The 12,803-nt window shown below is 57.7% G+C and overlaps 2 protein-coding genes across 7 annotated transcripts in view; one reads left to right on the top strand and one right to left on the bottom strand.

The window, feature by feature from the left end:
- Window positions 1-2,909, bottom strand: part of TMEM138 (transmembrane protein 138) — a 7,415-nt gene extending 4,506 nt beyond the window's left edge. The window contains exons 1-2 of one of the 4 annotated variants that reach the window (XM_004714934.2): window positions 2,668-2,903; window positions 1,022-1,282 (exon numbers count right to left, since the gene is read on the bottom strand). In XM_004714934.2, coding sequence (XP_004714991.1) covers window positions 1,022-1,149 — 128 coding nt within the window. In that variant the 5' untranslated portion in view covers window positions 1,150-1,282; window positions 2,668-2,903. Of the gene's footprint in view, window positions 1-1,021; window positions 1,286-2,443; window positions 2,513-2,667 lie in introns of those variants that run through there. The other 3 variants (XM_045297038.1, XM_045297039.1, XM_045297040.1) reach the window with 3 other exon arrangements.
- LOC101648314 (lysosomal membrane ascorbate-dependent ferrireductase CYB561A3) lies at window positions 2,401-12,759 on the top strand. 3 transcript variants are annotated; one of them, XR_006680744.1, is made up of 8 exons: window positions 2,696-3,317; window positions 6,458-6,555; window positions 7,555-7,752; window positions 9,145-9,353; window positions 9,859-10,013; window positions 11,594-11,747; window positions 12,178-12,331; window positions 12,625-12,687. XR_006680744.1 is itself a non-coding variant. In XM_045297036.1 (7 exons), the coding sequence occupies exons 3-7, from the start codon at window positions 7,569-7,571 to the stop codon at window positions 12,679-12,681; spliced, it is 618 nt and encodes a 205-aa protein (XP_045152971.1). In that variant the 5' UTR covers window positions 2,401-3,317; window positions 6,458-6,555; window positions 7,555-7,568; the 3' UTR covers window positions 12,682-12,759. The 3 variants fall into 3 exon arrangements, 2 of the variants coding, with proteins under 2 accessions (XP_045152971.1, XP_045152970.1); XM_045297036.1 differs by lacking the exon at window positions 12,178-12,331 and having other exon boundaries at window positions 2,401-3,317; window positions 10,000-10,013; window positions 12,625-12,759; XM_045297035.1 differs by lacking the exon at window positions 12,178-12,331 and having other exon boundaries at window positions 2,524-3,317; window positions 12,625-12,759.
- The last annotated feature ends 44 nt before the right edge of the window (window positions 12,760-12,803 follow it).

Raw genomic sequence — 12,803 nt, forward strand, 5'->3', positions numbered from 1 at the left:
ACTAAACCTATAAATATATGCACATAGATCTATTTCCCCATCCTCATATATAAACATATTTGCATATGTACATGTCTTTATCTAGACCTCTATAAATGCCCTTGGCCTCCCAGCTCTTTCCTTTGTTTCCCTTGACTTTCCTCCTGTCCCACTATCATGCTCAGTCCTCACCGAGGCTGTAATCCTCTTTCATGGCTACGTGAGAGAAGACTCCCACTCACAGATGGGGAGCGTAAGAGGGTCAGTAGTTGGCCCCTCGAGGCCCGGGGGGATTGGTGCTCTTATCCCTGACCCTTACTCCCACTGCCACTGCCACTGCCATCGAGTCCACTCTGATTCATGGGGACCTCGCTGAACAGAGTAGAACTGCTTCTTGGGGTTTCCAAGGCTGGGAATCTCTCCGGGCACAGCCAGCCTCTTCAGTATCTCCCATGAACTGGTGGAGGGTTTGAACTGCTGACTTGGCAGTTAGTAGCCCAATGCTTAGCCCACTGTACCACCAGGGCCCTTGTTCACTCACTTGCTCCCTGCTGTCAAGTCAGTGCCGACTCGGTGACCCTACACAACAAGGTAGGACTGCCCTGAGGGTTTCCGAGACTGCTGACCTTGAGGATTGAAGCCCAAGGTATAACCACTACGCCACCAAGGCTCCTCCAACCCGTGCCAGGAGGATATAAAGACAAAAATACTCCGGACATGTCTCTACTAAAAAACCAGACTCACTGCCATCGAGTCGGTTCTGACTCATAGCGACCCTACAGGACAAGGAAGAATTGTCACTCCACGGGAGTAGAAAGCCTTATCTTTCTCCTGCAGTACGGCTGGTGGTTTCAAAGTGCTCACCTTGTGGTTAGCAGCCCAATGGCTAGATGGGGGCAGAAAGCCTCATCTTTCTCCTGCAGCGTGGCTGGTGGTTTCGAACTGCTAACCTTGTGGTTAGTAGCCTAACTCATAACCCATTTTGCCACCAGGCCTGCATATTGCTTGGGCTCCCCTTCCGAGACCCACCCACGGGACTCACATGAAGAGGACGAGCTGGATGACGGGCGCTATTCGGAGGAGCTCCGAGAAGGAATTGACAAAGAGGTCATAGGTCAGCAGTAGGAACTGCAGCGAGAGCACCAGGCTGTAGTTACTGGTCTGGAGCATCTTCCTTCTGCTCTCTTGGGCCTCCAGGGGCACATTCCAGAGTTTTCCAGAAAACAGCTCCTGGCTCTCGCACCCACACAGAAGAGGCCTGCAGTCTGAATCACGGCTGTTTCTCTTGCTCTAAGGCAAGGATCTGCTGGGACAATAGGAAAGGAGAGGTTTCAAGTGAATATTGACCAGAGGCTACTGTGTGCCAAGTCCCACTCTGGGGGCTTAGAATGTACCAACAGGCACATCAATAAACCACCCCCAACAAAGCTCAACAGGTCACCACTAGGGACCCTTGTCTGCAAACCTTTCTCCAGGCCTGGGACCTGCTCACCCCTAAACTCTTTTGAGTTCAAAGGCAGCTCAGAGAACAACAGAGAGGAGAAACCATCCGAGGAGATAATAAAAATATTAATAGCAGCAAAGCCTTCTATGGCACTACAAACGGGAGTGCTGGGATTACTCTAAGCACTAGCTTTCTGTAAGCCCCACAATAACCCCACGAAGCAGAAGACAACCCGATCACAGCCCCCTTTTTACAGATGAAGAAATGGAGACTAGGGGGGTAAAACAGCCCATTCAAGGCCCCATAGCTAGTACATAGCAGAGCTGGGGTCCAGATGAGGCAATCTGAGTCCGGAGCTGGTGTTCTTCCCCATGTTGCTGTTCTATCTTACCCGCAGGCTGATCAGGATGGTGGGGTGGGGGTCGGGGGTTGGCCAGAAGAAGAAAGTGTGGCGTGGTGTAGACAGAAAGAGCCAGAAGTATAGACTGCTCTTCGGTGAAACTTCAACGTTTTAGATTATGGTAGCCACTCAGTGCCACCAGGTAAAGAGACCTGGGCCCTTCGTTCCATATCATCATCCAAGGTCCAGAGGCCTGTGACAACCTCCCTCCAGCTAGCTCTAATGTATGCCCACATTTTAAAACGCCCTCAAGTGCTCCAGCGATCCAAGCAACACCTATGACGTCGCTGGCAATCTGCAAGCTCTTATATTTATCTTATTTACTCCTACAGCCATCTTGAGAGGCAGTCCTTACGAAGCATCTTCTAGTCCAAAGTTTACAACGGGGCTCTGAGAGGTTGGGGAACCTCGCTGCGTCAACAGGTGTAGACGTCGCTGGTCTCTGAAGCCCGTCTCCGCATTGATCAAGGAATATTGACAGCCATCACCTGCACGCCCGGCACCACCGCAATGCAATTCGTAACAACGTTGCAAAGCGGGAAAGAATCGTGCCCTGTATTCTACCGGCAGGGCACAGGGTCAGAGGTTCAGCTACCTTCCCCCGGAGCCACCCAGCTCACCCGGAGCGGAGTCACAATCCATAACCAGGTCTGACGCCACCCCCACTTCACAGGCCGCCCCGAATCCGAATCCGTCAGACAGACTCGCGCAGGGCCCTGCCCTTTGTCCCCTGAGCTTCCTCCTCGACCATGCCAGGCCAAGATAAGGTAAGGTCGCCATGGCGCCAACCCCAAACCAACAACGACGTAGCGCCACACGCCCGATCACAGTGCCCACTTCTCACCTCAAAGAGCCATCCTCGGTCGTCATGGGGACGCCTTCCTGGCTTCCGGAAACCAGATGCCAATGCCGGAAGTGCCCGGAGGACGCGGGCTCCGCGGGCGCCATTCTACCTACACCCTCGGCTTTAGCTCCCAGCTTTATGCGTAGTTTTACGCTTTATGTTTGGAAAGTCGCCGTCCTGGGCCACCCTGCCCCAGGACTCCCGGTCGTTGTCGCCGGCTGACCAGCGCCTCCTGTCCCGCTGTGGGGCAGCCGCGGCCCGAACCTTTCCGTTCCCAGGGGCTGGGAGCCGCAGGATCAGACCGGCCCGCCGCGGCGCCTCGGCTCCCGGGAGCCTCGGGCAAGCGGTTAGGAATGCCGTTGGAGGCAAAGGAACGCGGGCCAGGGAACGGTGACGGCACCTCGGAGCGCGGGCCTGAGGCGACACGGGGCTTGGACTTCATTTCCCAGGCGGCCTTGCGCGGAACCGGAAGTGCCGCGAGGCTTTAAGACGGCGGGCCGCGGCGGCTTGCGGGACACTCGGGTTGCGGTGCTGGTTGCGGGCCGTCCTCCCTGACAACCCGGATTCCACTGCCCAGAAGCCCCCGAGTTGGCAGCGCCAGTTGGGAAGAGCCGGATCTCGGAGGCCCTGCGTCCCAGGGTGGTTCAGGAGTAAGAGTCCGGGCTGGGAGTTCAGGGACCTGGGTTCGAGTGCTGCCTCTGCTCCTACCTTGCTTCGCGCTGTCAAAACCCCTCGCTCGGCCGTATTTGCTTGTTCAGGAAGCGGACACCGTTCCGGTACCCTTCTGTAGGCACGAGAAGACAGCACACAGAGCCCCTCGCTCTAAAGCTCATCCGAGGTTAGCTGGGGCCAAGGACTCACTAGAAAGGAGAGTCAGGGAGCAGCCCCGAAGTTTCTGGAACGACCGAAGAGTCGTCTGGGCCAGGCTTGCACCTGGTGTGTGGGGGGCGCTTTGCACTCCCTCCAGCGCGGAGGAGGGCTTTGCTTATCTAGCTCCTGACAAGCATTTTGGACTCGTGGAGTCCTGAGCTCCTCACCCGAATTTGCAGAAAGCTACACTGGCCATGAGGAATCCTGGGAAACAAAGGGAAGCCGACTTGCATCCCTGACCCTGTTCTGCCATTCACTTTGAAGCCTCCTCATATAATGTTGTGGATTAGAACTCTAAGACAGCTTTTTAGGATTCCTGAAGTTCCTGTATCGATCTGAGGAGGAGGAAGCACAAGTAACTGATCTATTTCCTGTTTGTAGTCTTCAAGTGAGACGTACACTTGGGGACAGCCTTTCGCCAAGGCTGCGGTGCTGAAGGGGAGGTACCCACCTCTTACCCTTGAACCTGATGCGTTTTAGCTCAGCTTGGACGAATCCTTCCTATTAAGGGATTGAGGCTTGAAGAGTAGACTTATTTAGATGGGGCCAACATGCTACAACTCACAGGCCAAGCCTCACCTGCCTGATTTGTTTTTATGTTTTTAAGTGATTGGGGCAAAATTAAAAAAAAGATAAAGATTTGGTAGCATGTGAACTTGGATGTGAGTTGCATGTGTCTGAGTCTACATAAAATGCAAAGTTTGCTTGGAAGACAGCCATGCTCACTTATCTGTGGCTGCCCTGTCAGGACATCAGCTGATGACAGTTGTGACACGGACCTCATGGCCTGGGAGGCCTAAGATAGGTACTCTCTTGTCCTTTGCAGAAGAGTTCGCCGGCGGAACACTGCCTCAGAACAGGGCGTTAGAAAGCTAGGGCAGAATAGGAGGGCAAAGCACTGTGTCCCAGAAATGCAGGAAAAAACAACAGAGTCCATGAGAGGGCATCCTCTGTGTGCCTTGCAGCACTCACTGTACTTGCCCCCTCCTTCCTTCCTTTTGCTTTTTTAATGTCAATGGGCGCTGGGAGGGCTTGTCTGTACTGTAAGCAGAACAGCCCCTGATCCCTGCCAGGGACCACACACTGACACATGCACGCACGCACGCACGCACCCATTTCTTTATTCCAAGCCCTGGAGCAGTAATCTAGACCATGCCTGCAGTCACCTCTTCCTTTGGGGGCTGTATTTATGTTGCTTTTGTCCCTGGTGGCCTGCTACTTCCTCTGAGGCAGTCTGCGAGCCCAACCGGGAATCACGAGACTTCTAAGAAGCTCGTAGCGTGGTTGTCTTCTGCCCCCCTCTCGGGAGCATGCTCTCGCTCTCAGCTCTCAAACGGTTCACGGGGATCGCCTTGGGAGAGACCGGCGCCAGGGGAACTGACATGGCAAGGACCCAGGGCCACTGAGCACGGGCTTCCGGCTCTTGTTAGTGGTTAAGATGAAATGCAGTCACAACAATAACGAAACGGTGCAGGGTATTCTACACTCACCATGTGCCAAACAGACCACGAGTTAGGATTCTCACCTACTTACTGGGCTGCCCTGGACCAAGAGGCAACATGATAGATGGAGAAAAGATGCAGGCGGTCAGAGATCCACGTCACTTCAATCTGTAACACGCAGGGGGGGTCGGAGCCAAGAAATCAAATGATGTATCACCTCCAGGCCAATCTGCTGTGAAAGATCAAGTTCAAGGGGGAGAGAGCAAGGCGCTCAACTGTGAGGTGCACCTGACCCAAGCTGTAGTTGTTTCAATGCGGCAGCCTTAGAAGTAAGGACATTGAGATGCCTCATGTTCTTCTGACTGTTCTCAGGGTAGGACCAGTCGCTGGAGAAGGACCTCCGTTCATACGGAGGAGAAGAGGAAATACTTCAGTGAGATGGAGTGATGGAGCGGCTATGTCAGGCCTCGAACGGGCAGTGCTTCCGTCTGTTGTGCACAGGACTGCAGGGAGTCAGTCCGTCATGCTGAGCCTCAGTTTCCTTAGCTATAAAATGAGGCTCGGACACCCAAAGCCCATCTGTAGACAATTGGACATCCCTCACAGAAGGGTCACAGGAAGAGATGAGCCAATCAGGGTACAGTGTAGCACCAATGAAACAACTTTCCTCTAGTCCTTTAATGTCCGTACCCCCGCCACTATCATGACCCCAATTCGACCTTACAGATCAGGCTAGACCAGAGCATGTACATGAGTGCAGATAAGAGCTGGCAACACAGGGACAGATGAACCCCTCAGTACCAATAATGAGAGTAGCAATACCAGGAGGGGAAGGAGAGGGTGTCGGGGAGGGACCAATCATTGTGATCAACATATAACCCCTCTCGGGGACAAGGAACAGAAAAGTGGGTGAAGGGAGACAGCAGTTGGTCTAAGACATGAACAAAGTAATTTATAAATTATCTAGGGTTCATGAGGGAGGGGCCGTGGAATAAGCTACCAAGGGCTCAAGCAGAAACTGTTTTGAAAAATGGTGACTACAACCTATGCACAGATGTGCTTGACACAATACAATGATTCAGGGAAAAGGCTCCCAGCTCCAGGGCTGTGCAGAGGCTGCATGGGCTATGTATGAGGCCAGGCCCTGTTCCTTTCTGTTGTGTCTGGGGTTGCTGTAAGTGGGGGTTGACTCGCTGGCACCAACCCATCACCATCACGTAAGTGGGAGGCTGACTCACAGAGAGCCCACGTATCATAATGTAGGACTAACGGCCCCACAGGGTAGCCCTTGGCTGTCTCAATAGAAGCAGGTCATCAGGCTTTGTTTTCCGGGAGAGCTGCCAGGGTTCAGACCAGCAGCCTTTGGTTAACAGTTGATGGCCCCCTGCTGGCACACACACCCCACCCCACCCCAGCTCCTTGTTCATCATGGGTGCTCTCGAACCCAGATCCTTAGGGTCCTCCCGCCTTCCTTTCAGATGAGAAGACTGAGCGCCACAAGGGTGAGGTGACCTGCCCCCGGCTGTGTCCGTCGCTGAGCCTCTGTGGCCAGGTCCCCGTTCTTCCAGGTCTGCAGGTGAGCCACCCAGGGTTTCAGCTCCTTGGGGCCTCCTTCTGGTTAAAGAGGAGAGACCCCCGACAAGATGGGTGGACACCATGGCAGCAACAGTGTGCTCAGACACCAGTCACGGTCAGCGTGAGGAGGAGGCGTGTTGCATTCCGTGGTGCTCCGGGTCAGGAACACCTAACATCTACCTTCCTCTTAGCTGGTTCTGTCCCAGGGACCTTAGCCTGGTTGGTCAGTGCCTTTGCTCCCCCTCCCTGCCCCCCTTTAAGAGCAGCTGCTGAGTGGGGCTCGCTGCCTTCGGTGTCCCGGCTACGCAGTGGCTGTAGTGCAGGTACGTGTGGGCATCTCAGAATAGCGTCTGCTCTCTGGAGCACGCACTCTCGCTTCCTCCTCGCCCCCCTGGACTTTCCACGGAGGAAGAGAAAGCAGAAGTCCCGGGCCAGGGGACAGCTGCAGGGCCCCGCCCGACTCACGTGTGGCCTGTGGGGACTCGGGAGTGGAAGCCAGCTCTCCCCTCTCCAGGATAAGGGTCGGTCCCCCCAGGGGTCCCCAGCTGGGAGAGAAGAGAATTACTATAGAAGTGGGAGTCCATGGGGCTTACTTCAGAGAGAGAGAGAGTGTGTGCAAGCAAGCGCGCGTGCGTGTGTGTGGGTGGGTGGGTTTGGCTCCTTCCCTTCACATATCTGTCCAGCTCTTCTGGGGCTTGATTCTGACCTTCGGGTTCTCTGCCAACCAGATCCAGCTTTACCTGGCCCTCTGAGGGAACAAGTGCCAGGGCCCGGAGCAGCAGGCTGGAGCCGAGGTGCCCTTCAGAGCCAGCCCCAGCCTGAGCCTGTGCTGCAGGGCACGGCCACTTGGGGGCTGGGCTCACTCCTGGCTGCTCAGCCACTCTCCAAGCAGGGCATTGGGCTGAAAGCAGTCCCCCAGGCCCCTGAGAAAGGTCAACGTTGCCCCCATAAGTGAGTGGCCACCCAGCCATTTGGGGCGTGACTTCCTCTTCTCTCCTAGACGTGCGAGGCCAGATGGCTGTGGGGCGCTTTTACCTGTCCTGCCTGGCGCTGGGCACGCTGGGCTCGCTCTGCATCCTCCTCACCATCTACTGGATGCAGCACTGGCACAGCGGCTTCGCCTGGGACAGCAGCAGCCGCATGTTCAACTGGCACCCGGTGCTCATGGTGGCTGGCATGGTGGTGGTCTACGGAGCCGGTGAGTAGACCGGTCAGCATGGCCCATCTCCAGGGCTGGCCTTGGTCGTTGCTGGGTTGGAGCTGTAGGTCCCAGTGGGCCGTCCCTGCGCTCATGTGCCATTTGGGCAGAGAAGAGGCAGTGGGCTGACATCTGAGCAGGGCGGGTTTATGAGCGCTTCCTCTGCAAACTCTCTGAAGGGTCACAGAGAGAACTTTTCAGGCTCTGTGCTTGGCGTTGCCACTACTCCCCCTGCCCTTGTCTCATGAGAGCAGCCACACACGATTCAAAAAGCAGCGAGCATGGCTGCCTTCCAATAAAGCTTTATTGACAAAAAACACAGGTGGCGGGCCGGGGCTGGCCTCTGACCAAGGTGCCCCGGTGGCATAGTAGCTTAATACTGTGGGCTGCTAACTGAAGAGTCACCAAGGGCAGCAGTTTGAAACCACCAACTGCTCCTCAGGAGGAAAAAGAGACTTCCTGGTCCCATAAAGAGGCGCAGCCTTGGAAACCCACAAGGGCCGTTCTACCCTGCCCAACAGGGTCTCTAGGAGTTCGATGGACCCCATGGAAGCTGGTGTGGGGTCAGGCCCCTGAGTGAGGCACGTCTGCTCCCCGGGCCCGGGCCCTGCCTTTCCCAGCTTTGCCCCAGGCCTTCACTGTTGTGCTGTGAGGCCCAGCACACCTCGCTTGTCCCCCTTGTGAAATGGGCATCGCTGGGGTAGCTGCCTCGCCCACACACTTCACATACATCCCCGAAGCTTCTGACCACAGTCTTGTGTGGGAGGTGAGATTGTTCCTTCTACTTTACAGATGAGGAAACTGAGGGGGAGAGACCCACTCCCCACGAAAAACCCACCCAAAAACCAAAGCCAAGCTCACTGCCCTTGAGCCCATTCTGACCCCTAGAGACCCTCACTGCGTCTCGGGGGCCCCAGGATGGTAAGCCTCTTATGGGAGCAGCAGCCACTGCCTCCTCCCACTGAGCAGCTGGTGGGCTTGGGATGGTGCCCTGTGTCACCAGCTAACCCACTGGGCCACCAGGGCTCCCTGAGACTGAGAGAGGGACCGGTAGCAACTTAACGGCAGCGGTCGAATTTGGACCCAGGTTGGCCTGGTGGTGAGGACCTGCTCGGTGAAACGTATACTGTACACTGCAATGGCTTTTACCTGTGAAACTCCGTGTCGGTGGGCTTATGTTGTCAGGACCGCTCTTCCTTCAGGCCACGGCCACTCGGCTCCCTCCTCCTTGGCTCCAGGAAGGAGAGGGGACACAGGAGTGTTGCTATTGATGCCCCAACATGTCCTTGTCGCTGCCGCCACCCCATGGGGTGTGGGGAGGCTGGTTGGGACCCCATCAGGGTGGCTCCCCAGGTATGAAAGAGAGCTAGACTGGGGGTCTGGTCTCTGCAGCCTCGCTGGTGTACCGCCTGCCCCAGGCCTGGGTGGGACCCAAGCTGCCCTGGAAGATGCTCCACGCAGTCCTGCACCTGATGGCCTTCGTCCTGGTGGTGCTGGGACTGGTAGCCGTCTTCAAATTTCACAACCATCAACACATCAGCAACCTGTACTCCCTGCACAGTTGGCTGGGCATCCTCACCGTCTTCCTCTTCGCCTGCCAGGTGTGTGCTCAGCACCCAGGGGCCCTCGCTGCTCCTGCTGGCCTGGGGCGGAGCGCGCCAGGCCGGCATGCCCCCCTGTGGGTCCGTCCCACTGCTCCATGACCCAGCAGTGTCCTAGAAGGGGCTTTGGACGCTGATGTCGCCCTCCACCAGGGGGCAAGCTCCGGGAGGAGAGGAGTGGGCTTTGCAGGGAGAGGGGGACAGTCGCCATACATTCTGGGATGGTTGTGGGGTGGGAAGGGAGCACCTCAGGGACAGTGAGGAAGCCAGGTGTGTGCACGACGGCAGGCTAACGCCTGCCTGGAGGTCGGGCCGTTCGGCTTATTGCTTCACGTCCTGGGCCCTGAGCCTCCATTCTGTCTCGGGGTGGGGTGGGGTGGGGGGCAGTGCCTGCTGGGGAGCGGTTGGGTTGGGAAAGAGGGGCCAGGCCAGAGGTGGAGGGAGACTCTGGGCTGGCTGGATGGCTGGCGGGAGGCCCTGGTCACTGGATGTTCTGTGCCCGCAGTGGGCCCTGGGCTGTGCCATCTTCCTCCTGCCCTGGGCGTCCATGTGGCTGCGCAGCCTCCTGAAGCCTCTCCATGTCTTCTCGGGCACTGCCATCTTCTCTCTGGCCATGGCCTGTGTCATCTCGGGCATCAACGAGAAGCTGTTCTTCAGTCTGTGAGTGCCTTGATGGGCCCTGCTCCTGAGGGGGCGGGCGGGTCTTAACAGACACACCCTGTGACCACAGGGCCCTCCAAGGAGGAGAGCCTCTGGGCTTGGGCTGTCCCTGCCAGGGAAGGTGATGGATCAATCCCCTTTGAAACGGAGGTTGGCCAGCAGATACTTACTACGTAGCAACCCTCACTGTGATGTAGCACCTACTGTCAGCCCCCGTGGGAACCCCAGTGACATAGTGTTGGGCTGCTAATCACCAGGTCAGCTGTTCGAAACCGCCAGTCGCTCTGCTGGGCAAAGACGAAGCTTTCTACTCCTGTAAAGAGGGGCAGCCTCAGAAGGCCACAGGGGAAGTTCTCCGCTGTCCCATGGGGGCGCTCTGAGTCAGCATCGCCTCGATGGCAGTGAGCTTGGTGTGGTTTTGGGTGAGCCCGGGCGGGGGAGGAGGTTGTAGTGGGCTGCTGGCCGGAAGGTCCCCTCAGGCCCTCCGAGGGAGAAAGACAAGACGTCCTTCTAACACGAGGTTGCGCAGTGTTGGAGACCTCCGGGAGCAGGTCTCCTCTGCCCCAGAGGGTCGCCCCAGTCCGTGTCCACTCCGTGGCAATGGTGAGTCGTCAGTGGCTGTAACTTTTATGGAAACAGACTGCTACATCTCTCCCCCACGCAGCAGCTGCTGGGTTCAAACTGCCAACCTTTGGGTTAGCTCAGGCCACACCACTCAGACGGACGGGGTCGCAGTGTTGAAATCGACTGGGTGGCAACCGGCTAGAGATTCTACGTGTGCCATACAGGGTCCGGGTCTGGGCCACTCACTGGAGACTGGCGGCCTGAAACCTGCCCAGAGTGCCTGGGAAGAAAGCCCTGAAAAAACAGCCACGGAGCAAACCCTACGGGACAGGACACAGCTCCACACCGGGATGGGCAAGGCTGCCGAGAGCTGGAATCAGCCGGCAGCTGGCCCCGGTGTTGGGTTGGTGTGTCACACGCTGTTTACTCCAACACGTGATCCTCTCAACTGCCTGGCGGCATCAGGCCCAGCAGCTTGCCTAAAGGCACGCGGCCAGCATCCATGGGCAGTCTGATGGCACCGCCTGCTGTAGTCTAACCACTCCCAGCCCCCACACAGAAGAGGACAGATTTGCATTCAGGCCAGAGCCTGGCCCCGTCTGGTGCCATTTCCACGTTAGGGGACCTTGGACAGGCCACAGAGGACACTGCTCTGAGATGCCCTTTTCCTGAAGATCAAGAGCAAATAAAAGCTCACTGCCATCCGTGGCTGCCAACCCACAGCGACCGACCCGACAGGACTGAGGAGAACCGCCCCTGTGGGTTTCCGAATCTGCTAACTCTTTATGGGAGTAGAAAGCCCGGTCTTCTTCCTACAGAGCAGCTGGTGGTTTTGAACTCTGACCCTGAGCAGCCCAACACTTCACCACGAGGCCACGAGAGCAGGGCACTGGTGGTTGTGGCGTGGAGCGTGTGCTCCCCGGTGGTCCTGGGAAGACTCTCTCTCTCCCTTCTTGGTAGCGGGCCCCCTGCTGAGTGAACGGTCCCCAGCAACCCCGTCGCTCTGTCACCTCCAGGAAGAACACCACCAAGCCGTACTCCAGCCTGCCGGCCGAGGCCGTACTGGCCAACAGCACGGGGCTGCTGGTGGTGGTCTTCGTGCTGCTGGTGCTCTACATCCTGGCCTCGTCTTGGAAACGCCCAGAGCCGGGGGTCCTGACCGACAGACAGGTAGGAGGGTCTGGCTGTGGTCCACGGCGGGGTGGGGCCAGGTCTAGGGATGGGCCATTGGGAAGGGCTTGCCAAGAAGAGTAGCCGAGTACTAAGGAGGGAAGCCAAGTGGCCCGAAAGTGGCATTTGGTGGGCCCAAGGGGGTCACGGTACCACACCAGCCAGTCCTATGACTCAGCCTGGGCCTGGGGCCTGCCCATCAGGGGAGGACAGGGCTAGCAGGGGGAAGTGTGAGGGCCTTGAGCATGCTGGGAGCTCAGCTAGCCTTGCGGGACAGGAGCTGGGGGCTGAACAGGGTGCTGGCAGCAGATCTAGCCGTGGCATGTGGTGATGGTGGCCAGGCTGAAGGGCTTGGGGGCTTGAGTGGGACCACCCTGCCGCTCAGGGCCTGAGTGAGGCCATGCCCTCGCCCCTGTGCATCTCGTTCCAGCCCCTGCTGAGTGGCGGGCAGTGAAGCCGGTGCTGCAGCGTGTCCCCGCCTCAGACTCGACGTGCCCTCTCCAGCCAGTGTCCCTGTGGCTCTGAGCCTCTCTGCCCCTCTGCGTAGCCTGCTCTCCAGCCGCTGGCAGCATCGGCATTGCTAGGTGGTGGCGGCGGTGGCTTCTGCTCCTCAGGCTCCCCGTGTGTCCCGGGGCTGCCCTACCCTAGCGGCGGCCTCCTGCTGCCTTCTGGGTGCCTGCTCACTCTGAAGGAGGCAGGCGATGTCCCCTGGGAGTCCCTCCGGAAGTGGCACAAGATCCTGATAGCTTGGGAACAGGGGCCTGAGTGCACTTACAGGACCAGAGGGTAGCTCACCCGCCGCATGTGAGCTTGGGAGGGGACCCAGGAAAGGTCTGAGTGGGTGACATGTAACCGTGTGCCCCTCCGCCCCTTCCAGTTGCTGCCTCGGCCTTTCCCGGTGGCCTACATGCCTGTTGCAGAGGACGCCTGCTGACCTGCTCTTCGGGGAACAGGCCCGGCTGTCCCCACAGGAATGGAGAGCAGGGGTCAGACTTTTGTTTCCCCTGCCCCTTCCTGCGTCCTAACAGACACACCCTGTGACCACAGGGCCCTCCA

The sequence above is a fragment of the Echinops telfairi genome, unplaced genomic scaffold (genome assembly GCF_000313985.2).
Source record: "Echinops telfairi isolate 266 unplaced genomic scaffold, ASM31398v2 ScPeMD7_7416;HRSCAF=8454, whole genome shotgun sequence".
NCBI classification, from domain to species: domain Eukaryota; kingdom Metazoa; phylum Chordata; class Mammalia; order Afrosoricida; family Tenrecidae; genus Echinops; species Echinops telfairi.